The sequence below is a fragment of the Xiphophorus couchianus genome, chromosome 8, assembly GCF_001444195.1.
Source record: "Xiphophorus couchianus chromosome 8, X_couchianus-1.0, whole genome shotgun sequence".
NCBI classification, from domain to species: Eukaryota; Metazoa; Chordata; class Actinopteri; order Cyprinodontiformes; family Poeciliidae; genus Xiphophorus; species Xiphophorus couchianus.
Genome location: NC_040235.1, coordinates 13,155,868 through 13,171,281, shown reverse-complemented (window position 1 = coordinate 13,171,281; position 15,414 = coordinate 13,155,868). Strand labels below are relative to the sequence as shown.

Below are 15,414 nucleotides of genomic sequence, written 5' to 3'. Positions count from 1 at the left end.
TGTATTCACTTTCTCTCAGCTATATTTATACATCTCTTCTGTCATACAGACTTCTTAGGCCTTTGTCAATGCATTGGTTAATCTCAGAGCAGTTAATAAAGGAGTCTTCCCTTTTTTTCTCTTTACATCCAGATTTAGACTTATAAGAGGGAACAAAGCCCTCAAATCAACACCCTAAAATGATTTTTTCAGCTGTTGTGCGCCCCTGTCATCAGTATCCATGTGCCATGGAGCATAAATAGTGCATCACATGCAAATGCAGCTATTTGAGACTATGGTTTACAATTATTGTGAAAGGGAATCCTCCAAATGGCATCTAATAAAATGTGAATGCTTGTGGATGAGAAAAAAGCAGAACTGATTCAGTTAGTTTTGATCAAATTGAATGTAAATTCAGCAATACTGCTTTATGACAAATTTTAGAAAAATCTGGAATATTTTACCAATGCTTTCTGTAAGATGAGAAACTGTTTTCTCAGATTTTATCCAAAATTGTATCAATGCATTGTAAAGACCTGATGCACAATTTGTCTATGCTCTCTATGTTGGTATTTAATATTCATCTTTGTCTTCCCTTAACAGATCCAGTTATTTACTAACAGGAATCTTCCAATGTCATCCCAAGATTACCAATCAAGGTTGTCTTAAATTGTTTCACAGGCCATGACTAAACTCAACTCCCAAACTTGTTATTGGAGTACTATGTTCATCGATTTTAAGGTGCATGGCTTGAAAACCTGCATTACTGGTCATCCAATAATGCAGGATCAAGAATCAGATTTGTTTGATTCTTGATCAAACAAATCTGAGTTTTCCAAACCGTCTTAATGTTTTTCCACCTTTACAGTGACAATCATTGTAACAGAGAGACCATATTGGTTGGTTCAAGTTGATGTGTGTCAATGATGTGACCTGCACTGTGCAACATATATATCAGAACAACATTTTTCCCAAGTTTTGTCCACAGATGACTGATTCACCCTCTATCTCCTCTGTCTGATAAAGGCCACTGGAAATGTAGCATGACAGCAGGTTAACTCAACAAAATATTTAATTTTATTATGAGAATTATCAGTTCTTATCTTTCAGTGGTCTGCTTTTACTACAGAAAAACAATAAACGAGGAAAAAAAAACATTTGGCATAAGCTTTGAATATGAATGCCCCCTCTATGTTTTCAGAGTCTAATATTGTTTCCTCAGAGTAGCTCCCTCTTCTAGTGAGGCTATAATGTGTCAGTCCAGCTTGAACTGCTGCTATGTGTGAAATTCTCTTTCTCTTATATATAAGACCACTGTATCTTCTTACACTCAGTAAAAACCAGGCTGCTGCTTTTCTCTTGATCTTTGACCTAGACGGATTGTGTAATACTATCAGAGAGACTCCATGTATATGAGTGCTCATGTTCATTTGGACTTTACTTTGTCATTGCAGCATGTTGCCTTTTGGTTTTCCAAAAAAAAAAACACCTCCTGTTGAAGCTCAGTCTCTTTCAGTCCCCCTTTTTTCTATCTATCCTAGTTTCTGAAGCTGTATGGTGATGTTTTAAGAGACATTAATAGTTTTCTTCCAGGTTACAATAGGATAGTAAAACCCATACAATTATATTTTATTTGCTATTTTTACAATGCTTCGTTTGGAAAAATGAGGAAGACCGCTGTTGTAATTCATGTCATCGATAGGGAAGTGCTACACATGGAGGCTATTAATACAACATGCCAGTTCTCATTCCTATTTCATTCTGGGGGATCACACAGTGACCTTCACTGGAGACGGTCAAGCCTGCTGACAGTGCTACATGACCCTATTGGAAGGAGTAATGAGTGGGGCTTAAGCTAAATGAGGAAAGAATGTTATATAAATTCATGAAAAACATTTAAAATTTTTGTATTTAAGTCAGTGTTTTTATTGCTAGACGACATATAAACCTTGATGCTGGTGTCCCTTGTCTGCCAACCGAGACCTCGCTGTGTTTCTTCATTATGCATGTCTGCACAGCGCCATGAAGTGTGATCTACACCATCTGCTCTGGTGAAGCTGCGAGCAAAATGAAAGCTCTTCTGGAAGTGTGCCATAGTGGGACAGCTTCCACCAGTGAGGTCATCACTTACTGGCTTAGAGGACACTGCAGTAGTGGGCTGAATGGAGTTATGAGCGGCTCTGCAAATGCACAGTGCAGTAAGGATATGTGGGAGGACATGGAGAGAACAGAATGAGTGGGAGAGGAGGAGAAAGAACAGGGAAGAGAGCTTGTAGCTGCATGCAGTATGCAAAAAAGCCTAGCAGAGCTATGTTTATTGGTTTTCCAAACAATATCTTGTTCATAAACCTTTATGATAACCAAACAAATTTCTGATGCTTTCATCAGTCAGCCTACATGAATGGAGAAAACAGAATCGATTTTGTGGAAGAAGGAAAAAAATGTTAATGTATAAGCTTCAGATAAAACTTGTAGTAAATGTGATGTTTTATAATTCAATAGAAAATGAGTCAGTAAAAGTGGCAACATATTGGTTTCTGTATGAAACAAAGATTTATGATGAAAATTGATTGAATATACATTAAATTAGAAGAATGACATGCAGCCTGTTGGATGTATTATTTTAACAGCATGGAAATTAAACTTTAGTTCATCTACATTCTGATGTAATAGGCTTAAAATTGAGTTGAAAAGACAATACTGCCCCCTGTCTGTACTGTAGAAACACAATTACTGTTCGACATGGTCACATTACAACTTCTTTAACAGCATTAGATTAGAATAAACAAAATAAAAATACAAAACATTAACACTCAGTTGTATCTCAAGTATTTTTAGGAAAAAGAAATGCATGCATCCAGAATGTGAAAAAAAATTAGTAGTGATGCATTCTGCAGGAAATGGAAGTTAGACCAGTAAAAACAAACCATACCAGAGCTAACACTTAAGGCATTGGGTTTTCACAGTGATGCCATTCATTGAAGAAGAAACATTAAGCAGAAAGTGTTCCAACCAATGTACCCTGTACAGCCAGTGTTTGTTACGTAAATACTATTAGTATCGGTTTTCTGCAAGATGTTAGTCCCTACATGATTTTTCCTAATTCTGGGAGCTCTGTGACCCCTTTTACTCCACTGGAATGGGACGGAAGAGCTTAGGCTGAGGCGTGTCTGTTTGGACAGAAAAGGCAAGACGACCTTTCATTGGTCGCTTAAACAGGAATCTTTCTGAAGTGACCAAAGCACCGTAGCCTTGAGAATGGGAGAACGCGTAGCCTGATCGGCGGGTGCTGACACGCCTCACTGGACGGCGAGGAGCTGGTGCTGGCGGCGCTTCCATTTGAGTCTTATATCTCACCTGTAGAAGAATTAAAAGTAATACGACTTTCTGTAAAAACACATCCTTTCCTAGGTTTGTGGTGTTGTGGCTCATGAGGCTGTATTCATAACCACAGAATGCATACACAATATTCGGTCTCAGGTGTTTTTTCACCTTGTCATTGATAGTTGGACGAATCTGTATGAGGATGAAGCGCAGAGCCACCACAGGCAGCACGCAGAGAAGGGAAGCCAGGAATATGGTCAACCAGACATTTGGCTGATTTAAGGAATTCCTTACGGTTCCTAAACTCAATGAAAGAAAAGCCAAGAAAAAAACAAAAATAACATATGTCCTTAAGCATTACAAACTTACTAGGCAGAAAAAAGTAGTTCCAATCAACCCTTTCTCATTTAGGCAAGATCTCAATAATTTTGTTACTTTCTGATGTTCCCTTGTTAAGATAAGTTATCTTAAATGACTTAAGTATTGGACATATTGAACTTGGACTTGAAAATTGATAAGAATTGATCAAAAGGTCTGGCATAGGAAATATCAATATTTCAGTATTAATCCACACATCACTAGTTGTGAAGTGGTAGAGTGGTTGAAGGTGCTGCAAAACTAAATGTTAAAGCTGGCAAATTCCAAATAAATGAATACTAATTTTGCATACACTGTGGCTGAGTGACTGCTTTTATATTTAGTGTCCATAAATCATTACTTTTGCATTATATTGTAATGATAACAAAATGATGGAGCAAAGACTGATCAGACATTTAAAGTACAAGTAATATTCCATATTCCTGTTTTATATTTACTTGTTACTACATATATACTGGTTCAGAAGTTTTTATTTTATTTTGTTAGGAAATCTTGCCTATTATGACACTTTTTTTTTCGAATTCTAATGTTTGCTTATTGTAAACTTCAAAAATCTCTCTGTCATGTCTTGAAAATATCCGTTGCTGATGAGGAAGAATGTCATAAAAGAAAACATATACAGATTCTTGAGGTTATTTTCTCATATACAAACAGATGTACCAGAAGCTATTGTTATATGATATTTGTGCTAAATGTACTCACCAACGAAGGGGAAAATGGAGGTGAAGATCAGAAACATGCCACTGCTGTACATGGTGAACGTGATAGCAAAGTAGGCAGCCAAGCTACCCCACACAAAAAACTGGTTTACGGTTGTCCAGGAATAGGTGTCAATACATAGCTGAAATGTTAAAGTTGGAGTTGTTCAATCTTTTTTTTTTTTTAAATATCCTTTTTTACATGCATAGAATATTTCTGAGGCTAAGCATTACAAGGGCCATTTAAAAAAAAAGGCTAGTTTTCACTAAACAGTTGTTGCCAAAGATTTTGAGACTTAAGGAAATCTTGCTCAATACACACATCATAAAATTACTGTGCAATGACCTTAGGTTGCAAAGACATTACAGAAAATATTTAAAGGAAATCTGCACCAAACAATGCTTTCATTCCTGATTTAAAGCACCCAACAATTTCTGCACATTCCATATTTTCAGGGAGTTGGTTTTTGAGACTGAAGAGAAAAGACAATAAATATTGCCTCCATTTGTGTAAAAGAGTTTTGGCCACAACTGTGTCTTTTCCATAACGCTCGTCTTTCAACTCTCATCATCATCATCATTTAGAATGTCCGAGACAAGAACTGTTTTTTTCTCACCTGAATGCTCACCACGACAAGCAGACAAGTTTGTGCCAGCAAAGCAAATGACTGATAGTCTGCAAGATCTCTGCCGTCATCTCTGACTGTATCGTGAATTGCTCCCCAGGGGATAAAGAAGAGGACCAGGGAGCAGTAGCAGCTGTGCAACATGCAGTGCACGAATGCCTTTTTACTGAAGTACATGTTGAGCTGGCCAGGAGAGTAGAGCTGAGGATACTCAAAACTCCAGCGGTCATTTACATCCTGCAGAAAAGAGAGAAAAAAGGATGTTAAACCTTGAATAAATCATGGAATTTTTCATAATTTTCTGGAAATTAATTATTTTCTATTTGGTGTATACCTGGTCAAATAGGCCCAAGCTGAGGATTGGGAGAGATGTGTAGACCAAGTTGTACAAAGTGATGAACCATTCATCATACACAGTCTAACAAAGACATTTAAATCATTAGTAAACATTAGCTTTATAGATCTTATTTGGAGTCCATTTTTTGTAGAAAGAGATTTCAAATATTTGCAGTTTTACAATACTATGTCATAGTGTAACATATGCCATATGTTACACTATGACAATAATATGAACCTTAAAGCTAAACCTCCGCATGTTTCACTTACCTGGGCAGAGAATCCACAAAAGAAGGCATACCAGAAGTGTACAAATGTGAAGGTGAAGTTTTTGTAAAAGAAATATTGTAGGAACTTGCACATGCGAAGGTACGACCAGCGCCCGTGCACAAGCAGGAGGCGTTGAAGGTAACGGAACTGGGCAAAGGAGAAATCACTAGAGAGAACTGCCTGCATTCCCTCTTGACCACTAATTCCTACACCTATATGAGCAGCTGAAAGACAAAAGAACAAGATCATGTTACAGGTAGATTATAAGATCTGCTGTAGCCTTTTGGCAAAACTGAAAATACAAATTTTACCCTTGATCATGCTGACATCATTAGCTCCATCTCCAATAGCCAGAGTGATGGCCTGCTTGTATTTCTTGACCAGCTCAACAACCTGGGCTTTCTGAAGAGGAGTGACCCTGCAACAAATCACTGTCTGACACATGCATGCTGTTCTCAGCAACTCTAACTCCAAGTCCTTCTCCAGTGCAAAGGCCTAAAGATGAAACAGGAAGAGGACATACAGTTATACAGATTTAATATTAGGGAGGTAAAGAGATTAAAAAATCTGCCATAATGACGTGTCTAGGACAGTTACTATCATAATCTGCGGTGAACTATGTCTAAGCTAGTTAATGTTCTGCTAATATACACCAAGTCCCCAAGTAGCATTAAAGGATTAGATGAGTACAGGCCCTTTGCCCTGACATCTGTGATCATGGAATTCATTTGAGCCACTGGTGTTGAACCATCTGAAGAACATTATAGGACACCTGCTGGATACAGTGCAGTTTGCATCATGGGCAAACAGGTCAGCGGATTATGCAGTCAATTTGGGATATCACGTTTTCTTTCACCACATTAACCACCCAGGAATGTACACCAGGATCCTTTTTGTGTGTCAACTCAGCCTTCAACACCATCAAGAAGAAACTTACCTAGGATGGCAATCAAACATGGTTTGACACACTATTGACTTAAACACTTTTTTGGAGATTTAAAGACAAATAAAACAAAATTGCATATCTACCAAGCTGTGTCCATTTATTATCAGAGCATAATCCCCTTCAACTTGTTCATCCTGCACCGTCTCTGTTTTCTGAAGCCAAAACAGGCCTGCACGAGCTTTAGCCACCGATGGCTCCTCTGCTGATCCGGGACACATTTTCCTTCTGGCATACCTAGAAAAAGGTGTCTTGTTTTACAAACAATTACTCAACAAAAATTATTCTGTTGGAGTTCAATTTTTGGGTATTTTGTGTTTTTATCTTTAGAACAACAAGATATCTAATTATGAAAATAACTTAATTTGCAGTGGTTCATTCAAACAATTTTTTGGAGTACAGGCTTAGTGGGGCTAAGACAAACATTTTTTTAACGCTACACACTCACTTCATTGCGATAGTAAGTTAAGGATTGACTTACTGGAGCTCCTGTTTGACCCCTTCAGGTGTATTGGCAGCCACAATAAAAACCTCCTTCATCTCCTCCCTTAGCATGTTGCAAGAATAGCCAATGTTTTCTGCTGTCTCTGTTTAAGAATGACAATGAAAGTAATTGTGGTATGAATAATTCCTCAGCTTTGGAAACTCTACAGGTGTTGAACATTTGTTCCGTTGTAGTTTATGACATAATATACCAGCAAAGTTTTAGCAATCCTTAAATGCTTGATGTAATCAGTTATATGTAGTAGGGCTGAAACGATTCCTCGTTTTGAGTACCTCGATTATTACAATTCCTTGAGGAAATTTTACCTGCCTCGAAGGTTCGTTAAGTTATGTTTAATTTTTTAATGCACCGTGTACTGAGCAGGTTATTATTTGTGTTGCGCAGCGCTCTCACTTCCACCTGAGTTGTTGACGAAAGCTAAGTGCTAGCAGCATGATGTCCAATTTTCAAGTTCGACCTGGGAGGATTTTATTGATTCATGATAATGTCCGGGTTTTTGTTGTTTCTCGGGGGACCAATAAGCATCCTTAAAATGACAGGCGCGATGATTGGAGTACGACAGCTTTTCTCCTCCTGAGAGTAGCTTTACTGACTAACAAGAAAATATTTCATATCATCCCGGTCACAGCAAATGGTGGTGTAGTGCATCGTGACGGTATAGATGTGTTTCTGTGCAGCCAGGTGTCAAATCCCGTCGCTAACATGGACACAAAAGCTATAAATGGCTGGGAAAGGTGAGAGTTAATCTATTAAATTGACTGAAGATGAATACAGAAAAGAAAAAATCTGGAGTATAGACATTTTTTTACAAGCATATTTGTGAGCCTCCCTCTTTATTAAATTGAATATAATTTCAGATTTTTGTATAACTTTTCTTCAAGTTAACTTACAAAGTGAGCTATTATTGTTACAAGTTAATTTTCTAAACTACAGAAAAGTTATTGTTAGGGATGCTCAAATGTGAAAAATTGGACTGATGTTAATATTAATATAATGCTGCTGTTATATTAGATTTACCAATGTTTTATTTTATGCTTTCTTAAAATCAGATTACTCGATTAATTGTAAGAATAATCGATAGATTACTCAATTGCTAAAATATTCGTTTACAATAGCCCTAATATGTAGCAACTCCTACCTTGTTTATCACCAGTCAGCACCCAGATTTTGATGTCAGCTTTAGCCAGCTGCTCAATAGTCTGTGGTACACCATCTTGCAACTTGTCTTCAACAGCTGTCGCTCCCAACAGCTGGAAACCAAAAGTTAATAGTAAGTGAGATCATGATGGAAATTCGGTTTAGCCTTTTATTACAACTGTTTAAACTTTTAGTCCTCAATGTACTTTGCAGATGAACTAACAATCATGTCTTTCTCAATCTCTTCATACAGTTCATCGAGTCTCTCCTCTCGTCCATCCAGGGCTGTGCTAGCCTCATGGTGGCGCTGTGTCCACTCCTCCATGTAGTTCTCCTTTAAGTGCTTGTAGGCCAGAACAAGAGTGCGTAGCCCATCTCCTGCATATTCCTAGATTATTCATAGAATTCAGAGGACTTAAAAAGAAGCAAAATATATAAAAAGTTTAAATAAGAATCACAAAAAAAACATTGCTTACATTTAGGTGTCCTGTAGTAACTTTCATCAACTTTTTACAAGAGTGGTCTAATCTTTCATAGATGATGGTGTCAGCACCTTTGCAGTACAGTGTCATCTTGCCATCAGGGCTGCGTACTAAGAAAAATAACAAAAAACACTTGACAAAAATATGAGAAAATACTCTGATTTTGCTTATTTTCTGACTTTAAAATGCAGCTGTTGAATGCTACATAATGCTTCTTGCAGAGAGATGATAAAAATCAGAAAATGCATTTTCTCTACAGAAAAAAATTAAAATTTTCTCTGACCTATTACTGACATCCTCTTTCGTATATTATTAAAGTCCAGAACAGCCAGAAGTTCGTATGTGACTTTCTCGCCCATTTCCATGATGGTGATGGTCTCAGGTGTGCGAGAGCGGAACACAAATCCAAAGTTCCTTGCTGCGGTGACCAGAGAGCCCTCGTCAGGAGACTGCGCCTGGTAGTTTAGCTCACCTACCAGGTTGTTCAGAAGACAAGACAGGAAACTTATTGAGGAGAGAGGCATAAAAAATATTAAAAGTTGTATATTTTAAAATTATCCTTGACTTGACTCATTCTGTGAAGATTATAACTGTGTTAAAAGGCTTCTCTCACTAAATATCACTTTAACGGTGGACTGTCAGGTAATTTATTCCTGATAAGTTACAAAAAGATTTAAAAGATTTAATGTAGTAGGGCTGAACATTTATAAACAAAAATGTTTTTTTGTGTATATACTTTTTAAACCCCTTTTTAAATGTCTTTAATTTTGACTTCAAGCAATTTCTCCTTTTAAAAATTAGTGCTGTTTGTAAAAACTGTGATGGTCTGACCATCTTTCTTTTCTTCAGGCATGACGGTGTGGCACAGAGCCAGCAGGCGGAAGAAGGCCTGAGCTTCAGGGTTTCCCTCTCTCACAGTCTCCAGTAGACTATAATCATGGAAGTCAAACTTCGGATCTGCCAGCTTGTTCCAGGAGAAGTCCACTTTTTGTGTTTTCTACAAAAAAAGGGTATAAGTAGGCAATATTGTTAGATCCTGTTAAATACATTCATGAAGAAACACTGGAATGTGCCTACTTGCCTCTGTTATTTCAACTCTTTGTCCAGAAAAATCATACAGCTCCCCTAAATAAGAGAGACATACTGTATGTTAAAGAATCAGACATCCAACCAACCTCAGTGTGACTTTATTCAAACTGCCTACCATAGTTTTTTCCATTGATGGAGCACTTGTTGAATGTCATGATGTTCTGTGTCAGAGTGCCAGTCTTGTCACTGAAGATGTATTTAATCTGGCCTAACTCCTCGTTGAGTGTGGTGGTCCTCGCCTGAGCAGGAGTGTCATTCTTGGGGTAATACATCTTCCTGTCCCAGTTTATAAAGAAGCTGTTCCCAAGACGGATAACCTCCACACTGACATTCATACACAACCAGATGTTAAAATCTCAGATACATACATGGAAAAGTAAAATAAGGACTAAATTCACTAGTTGTTTCTGTTTGACTTCAATCTCTTTCTATTTTAAAGTTTACCTGACATAAAGGGAAATGGGCACCACTGCGTTGAGGACAATGACATAGGACCAGAAGGAGAGGAAGGAGGAGAGACCAGCATTAACACCCGGTTCCCGTGGAAGGAACACGGTGAACACAGAGCCCTCCTTTACCTCCCAGATCGCATTGCCGATGGCCAGAATGAAGCACAACGTAAACAGGAAACCAAAGATCTAGCGAAATACACACATTGCTAAACTTATTATTGTAAAAAAAAAAAAAAACATGTACAGCTCACAAAGATAAAAAAAGAATACTTTCAACTTGATAACAACAAATTTAGAAGTATAATTGGATGTATTCCCATTCTAACTTCATTTCAAAGTGTTGAGAAGTCATCCATAAGGTATAAATGACTATTTTAGACATACTCTGCTGATGTTAGTTAACTGTTTTGGGTAAATGCTTAGTGGCACAGAAAATCAATAGTTTCAGTGTATTTGTGTTTGCGGACACTTACACACAACACAAGGACGTTCATCAGATGATCAATGCTGGTGCGTTTGAATTTTGTCTTTCCACTGTTTTGCATTAGCTTGGTGTCAGGACCTAAGAACATTCTCCGTTAGGATCAGACATACACATGATTCTGCAGAGGACGTCCAATTCTTTTTTTTTTTTTGCTAGTAATTTTATGTTTTTGTTAAATATAGAATAAAATTACCATCTTTTTTGCCTTTTATTACTGGTTTCTGGTGAGAACACTACTGTCAAAAACATGTATTGATTGATCTGCTCAGCACTTGATCACTTTAGTTGTTTCCATATTTCCAAAGTTTAAAGACAAGTTAGTATACATTTAATAATTTAGTATTCAAACGTTAAAAAATACATCCCTTGAATTATTGCTATCTTAATTTTTACCTTTATCGAGTCCTCAAAAGCACATGGGCATTCCAATATAGCATTAGTGCCCTCTGGTGGGCTTATGTAGACTTGAAGATTAAGAGATTTGGTTTCTTTCCCCACATGAGGATTGCCAAGATTCTTATCTTAAACAGCTAAGCTCAAACAAGTATATCTCTCAGCGAAATGAGACACTACACAAGCCCTTTTTCACTTGAGGAATTTTGACTTTGCACAGTAGGACAAGCAGGTGTGTTAATGAGGGCTACATTTCAGTAGATTTACCTCCAAAGATGACCAGACCGAAGCACCACTCTGTGTTTCTCAGCGTGCATCCTCTCAGCAGTATCTTATCATTGTCCAGGCCATAATTCTGTCCGTTCATGGTCAAGGTTCCCTTGAATTTGTCTAAGCGATTGTTTGGAGGCTCACAACGCACTTCACCTGAAAACCATAGGTGTCAGCAATATGTTGCACACAGAAGTTAGCAAGTCTTTCGATTATGTAATATGGTTGTTGGTCAAAATCAAAAAGGCCCATTATAAATACTTCTCACTATTAGTTTGCATGGAAAACCAGTCTCACCACACACTGGGTTTGTAATTACCAGGTGTGCTAACTGAAGTTTTTGTTTTTGTTTTTCTCCAGCTGCTAAGCTAACATTTATGTAATTAGCATTGCTCCAAATACCAGGAAAATCTTAACAATTTGCTCTGCATCTTGAAGAAAAAAGTTCATTTCTCCTTTTATTGATCTTGTTTTATTATTTTTAAAATGTAGGTCAGATTTATATATAATACATCATTGTTGAGTTATTTTCTTTTTGCCTTGATATTTGTTTTGAATCTTAAATGCATAGTTACATGAGGTACTTTCTTACCTTTGAATGCAGAAAGAGCTTCAATGGAGTCTCCCATCTCTCCTGTGGGAGTCAAGGCTTGTTTCACTTTCAGGTTTGTTTCACTGGGGATTACCAATATGGGATGTAAGAAGTTTGCAACTAAAGGGAAATCATATAATCTGTGAAAGGAAAGCAACTTGCACCATACTCACCCATCTAACTCAGCAGTTTCCACATAGACTAGATTGAGTGGTTCACTGCTGGACAGCAACAGGAGGTCTGCCTGGAAGATAGTAGTCTTCATGAAAGCTTTTATTGAAACTTAAAATAAAAGTTCAGTTGACATTAATAAAGTCAGTATTGTAGGGTGAGTGACATGGGGTTACTTTTCTAAAATTTTAAAATCTCTTTTCCAAGCTTTGATTAAGCACATACTTACTGTAACAAATTGATTGCTCTCGAGTTTAATTATGTCCCCAACCTGAACATTCATCCATTTTTCATTTTTCAGTCTGTAAAGATAAAGCAAAACAAATTCAAATCATTCTTCAAAAAGGTGCTGAACACGTCCCCTTTAATAAATACTTCCTCATAAACTGTAAATAATTAACGCATCTGTAATCTAATGTTTGACTATTAAAATGACTCACACTCCATCGATGAGGATGTTCACCATGCGGTTATTCACTTGCCGATCACTTTTGTGTCTGTTCTATTCAGTTGGCAGAAAAAAATAAAGTATTTGCTCAGATGTTTGTTCTTTCGGCTCTGAGCAGGTTAGGGTTAGAACAATGCTTTTATCTTACTATGTCATCATTGGCATCTTTGACCGCTGTCATGGACAGCACCAAAATTAACGGCAGCGCTGTGGTAAACCAGGACAGAGAGGATACTTGTGGGATTAACTGTGAATACAGGAAACAACGCAGAGTTAGCACTTTGTTCCATTTACAATGAATGTAAACACTAAGAGAAAATGGGAAAGTTGTTAACTTGAAATGAAAAAGTTTCACTCACAAAATGTTCAATTTATGCTCATGTTAGAAAATGTTTCTTTGAAAATATAGAAACTAATTTGTATCAATAATCAGTGGCACACTGGCATTTAATGATAAAGTTAGATGTTGACATGCAGAGACAGAGAAAGGGGAAAAGGTACCTGAAGGACGAGGAGGAAGAGGAAGTAGGCATTAGCCAGCCTCCTGAACTGCTCAAACAAATTAAGAGGCAGAAAGGTGAATATGTTGTACTTGGAGGTCCGGATGGCATTGTTCTGAGAAAGAGGAAGTGACACAATAGACAGTTCATCAGAAAATACCTACAGCACACATCATAGTATATGAATACTTAGGACCCTTTAACATTTTGCTACAAACATAAACGTTTTTGACATTTTATGCAGCAAACAGACACAAAACATTGGAAAATTGTGCACTGCAAGGAATATGTGGTTTTTACTTTACTGAATAGAAATACATGCCACACTTTTCAGATTTTATATTTCTAAATAAGCCGGTAAAGTCCACCAAAAGATGGGATTTTATGAAGACAAATTGAGACATCTGCGTTGCAGCTAAAAAATTTCAATCAAATGTGAAAAGTGTAAGTACTTCCAGTAGTGGGGACCTACAGCATAGTTGTAAGACAGGTTGGAAGGTCTGTCGTTGGCTCGAACATATCTCTCCTCCTCTGAGAAAAACATGAGAGCAACAATGGGATTAAGGTGCTTTACAGCAGCAGCAGGAAAACAAATGCTAATTTTAATTTCAGTTGACAGAAGTTTACTATGCATGTCAAAAGCCTTATCTCAGTGATGAATACTTACTTGACATGTAATACAAAAGTAAACCTTACCTTGCTTTTTCTCTTTTACACACAAGCTGCCAAAATATGACTGCACTGATCCCATCTTCAGCTCAGATTTCCATTATTTACCCCTAAAAAAGCAAAAGCGTTCACATCAAATATATTAGAATTACATGGCACAGGACATTGTGATCTGAGGCTTCTGCAGTGTTGGAAGTGACTGATTGCTCTGCTTCTTGTGTAAGAACGATAGAAAAATTAACGTTTGAATTCTTACCATGGAGGGTGGAATAGTAATGCCCTACACGTACCATACAACAGTTCAATTGAAAATAAAACCTTTAACATCGTCTTCAGTTAAACAGAAAGTGCAATAACTATAACTTGGACATAATTTTCATCACTTTCTCTTGATCTTTCAACTTCTCAGAAAAATCAATGCTAACTCAAACCCAATCTCATGTTTTAGACGTTGTATGACTCAAACAATTCAGGATGATGACTTATCACAATACATGACATCAATATTTTTCTAGAGTTAGAAACTAATTAAAGTCATTGTCTTACCTCAAGAGAAAAATGTGGATTTCCTTTCAGACCTGTGCACATGGGCACTGGGTCAAATAAAGATGAGGAAGTGTTTCAGGTCTCCACCCTCTCTTTGCTTGTCTGCCACAAGAAGGAAGGTCTGGCACCAAATTGGCTCCACACGGTAAAATGTCTTTTTATTGACCCTCTGGCAAAATCTAAAATGGTGCAGTCGACAGCTGAGATGCTACAGAGGTCGATAGAAGCACCTTACGAGTTGGACGAGCAAAGAACCAGAATCCTTCTGCCCCTAGCAGCTCGGGCCTAATGCAAACAATGCAGCGATCTTTGGACCAGGATGGTGAGTCAATGAAAAGGCGGTAACAGAAGAGAAAGAGTGAAGTGCTGTGGCCAATCAGAGCCAACACCTCACTTGCAGTCAGGTCGGTCAGGTGTGTAATTCACCCTTTGAACGACACGCATGCTCAGACTGCCATAATTAACTAATTTTACAACAAGCTTCAACAGTTTAAATGCTTTTCTCTGAAAACACAGTGTTAAAAACTAAATATATCTAAGAAACATTCTAAAAAATCACATTAAGAAGCTCCTTAGCAGTTAACAATGCTGTTTAAGGCTGTTCTGCAGAGCGTTGGACTAAGAAGTATTTTCCATGATAAGCTCAACAGATGTGCACTTCCTCCAGGTGTTTGCTAATAGCTGCTGCTGCTAGTCTGGAGGAGCTTGTTTGGAAAAGGTGTGGAGGAAGGGTTGTCTGCGAGGCACGCTTTGTGTGAGGAAGTGTTTCCACCCGTGAGTGGTTGCCACAGGAGATTCAAGAATTAATCCCCCAAAATGTAGGCTATAATTGACAAACTGGCACATTTTAAGCATTAGCTATATTCTTAAGCAGGGTTTTGTAGGTTATAGAATTTACTCACTTTCTGAAATCTGAAAAGTGAAATGTGGAGGCATGGAGCTAGAAGAAAATTAATTTCATAAGTCTGTCTGCAGCTCATTGAAGTCAGACAGTGGCATTTTTCATTCTCGGTTAGTGTGTACAATATTATAACTGCCTCTGACTGTGTTTTTATTCAGTCATTTTGATGTGATGATTTTTTTTCGTTGCACTTTAAGCTTAATTTATTTATTTTATGAGGA

At 37.5% G+C, this 15,414-nt stretch overlaps 1 protein-coding gene across 1 annotated transcript; it reads right to left on the bottom strand.

Annotated features, from left to right (window-relative positions):
* Positions 1 to 2,509: 2,509 nt before the first annotated feature.
* Positions 2,510 to 14,606, bottom strand: LOC114149011 (phospholipid-transporting ATPase ID-like). Its single transcript, XM_028024549.1, has 28 exons — positions 14,293 to 14,606; positions 13,774 to 13,856; positions 13,550 to 13,608; positions 13,079 to 13,192; positions 12,726 to 12,824; positions 12,570 to 12,631; positions 12,359 to 12,431; positions 12,132 to 12,202; positions 11,959 to 12,041; positions 11,364 to 11,522; positions 10,693 to 10,781; positions 10,212 to 10,405; positions 9,883 to 10,091; positions 9,760 to 9,803; positions 9,510 to 9,675; positions 8,962 to 9,150; positions 8,673 to 8,788; positions 8,420 to 8,584; positions 8,198 to 8,309; positions 7,036 to 7,141; positions 6,641 to 6,791; positions 5,923 to 6,106; positions 5,612 to 5,835; positions 5,340 to 5,423; positions 4,997 to 5,242; positions 4,384 to 4,522; positions 3,472 to 3,602; positions 2,510 to 3,336 (listed from the first exon to the last, which is right to left on the bottom strand). The coding sequence occupies exons 2-28, from the start codon at positions 13,826 to 13,828 to the stop codon at positions 3,106 to 3,108; spliced, it is 3,555 nt and encodes a 1,184-aa protein (XP_027880350.1). The 5' UTR covers positions 13,829 to 13,856; positions 14,293 to 14,606; the 3' UTR covers positions 2,510 to 3,105.
* Between the last annotated feature and the right edge of the window lie 808 nt (positions 14,607 to 15,414).

What these genes read in the sequence shown, in the direction of transcription:
- LOC114149011 (XM_028024549.1), bottom strand. Translation starts at nt 13,828, where the DNA reads ATGGGATCAGTGCAGTCATATTTTGGCAGCTTGTGTGTAAAAGAGAAA. An exon ending in ACCTGTCTTACAACTATGCT is followed by an intron (nt 13,193 to 13,549) that starts GTAGGTCCCCAC and finishes CCTCTTTCTCAG; the next exon opens with AACAATGCCATCCGGACCTC. An exon ending in AACATCCTCATCGATGGAGT is followed by an intron (nt 12,432 to 12,569) that starts GTGAGTCATTTT and finishes TTATCTTTACAG; the next exon opens with ACTGAAAAATGAAAAATGGA.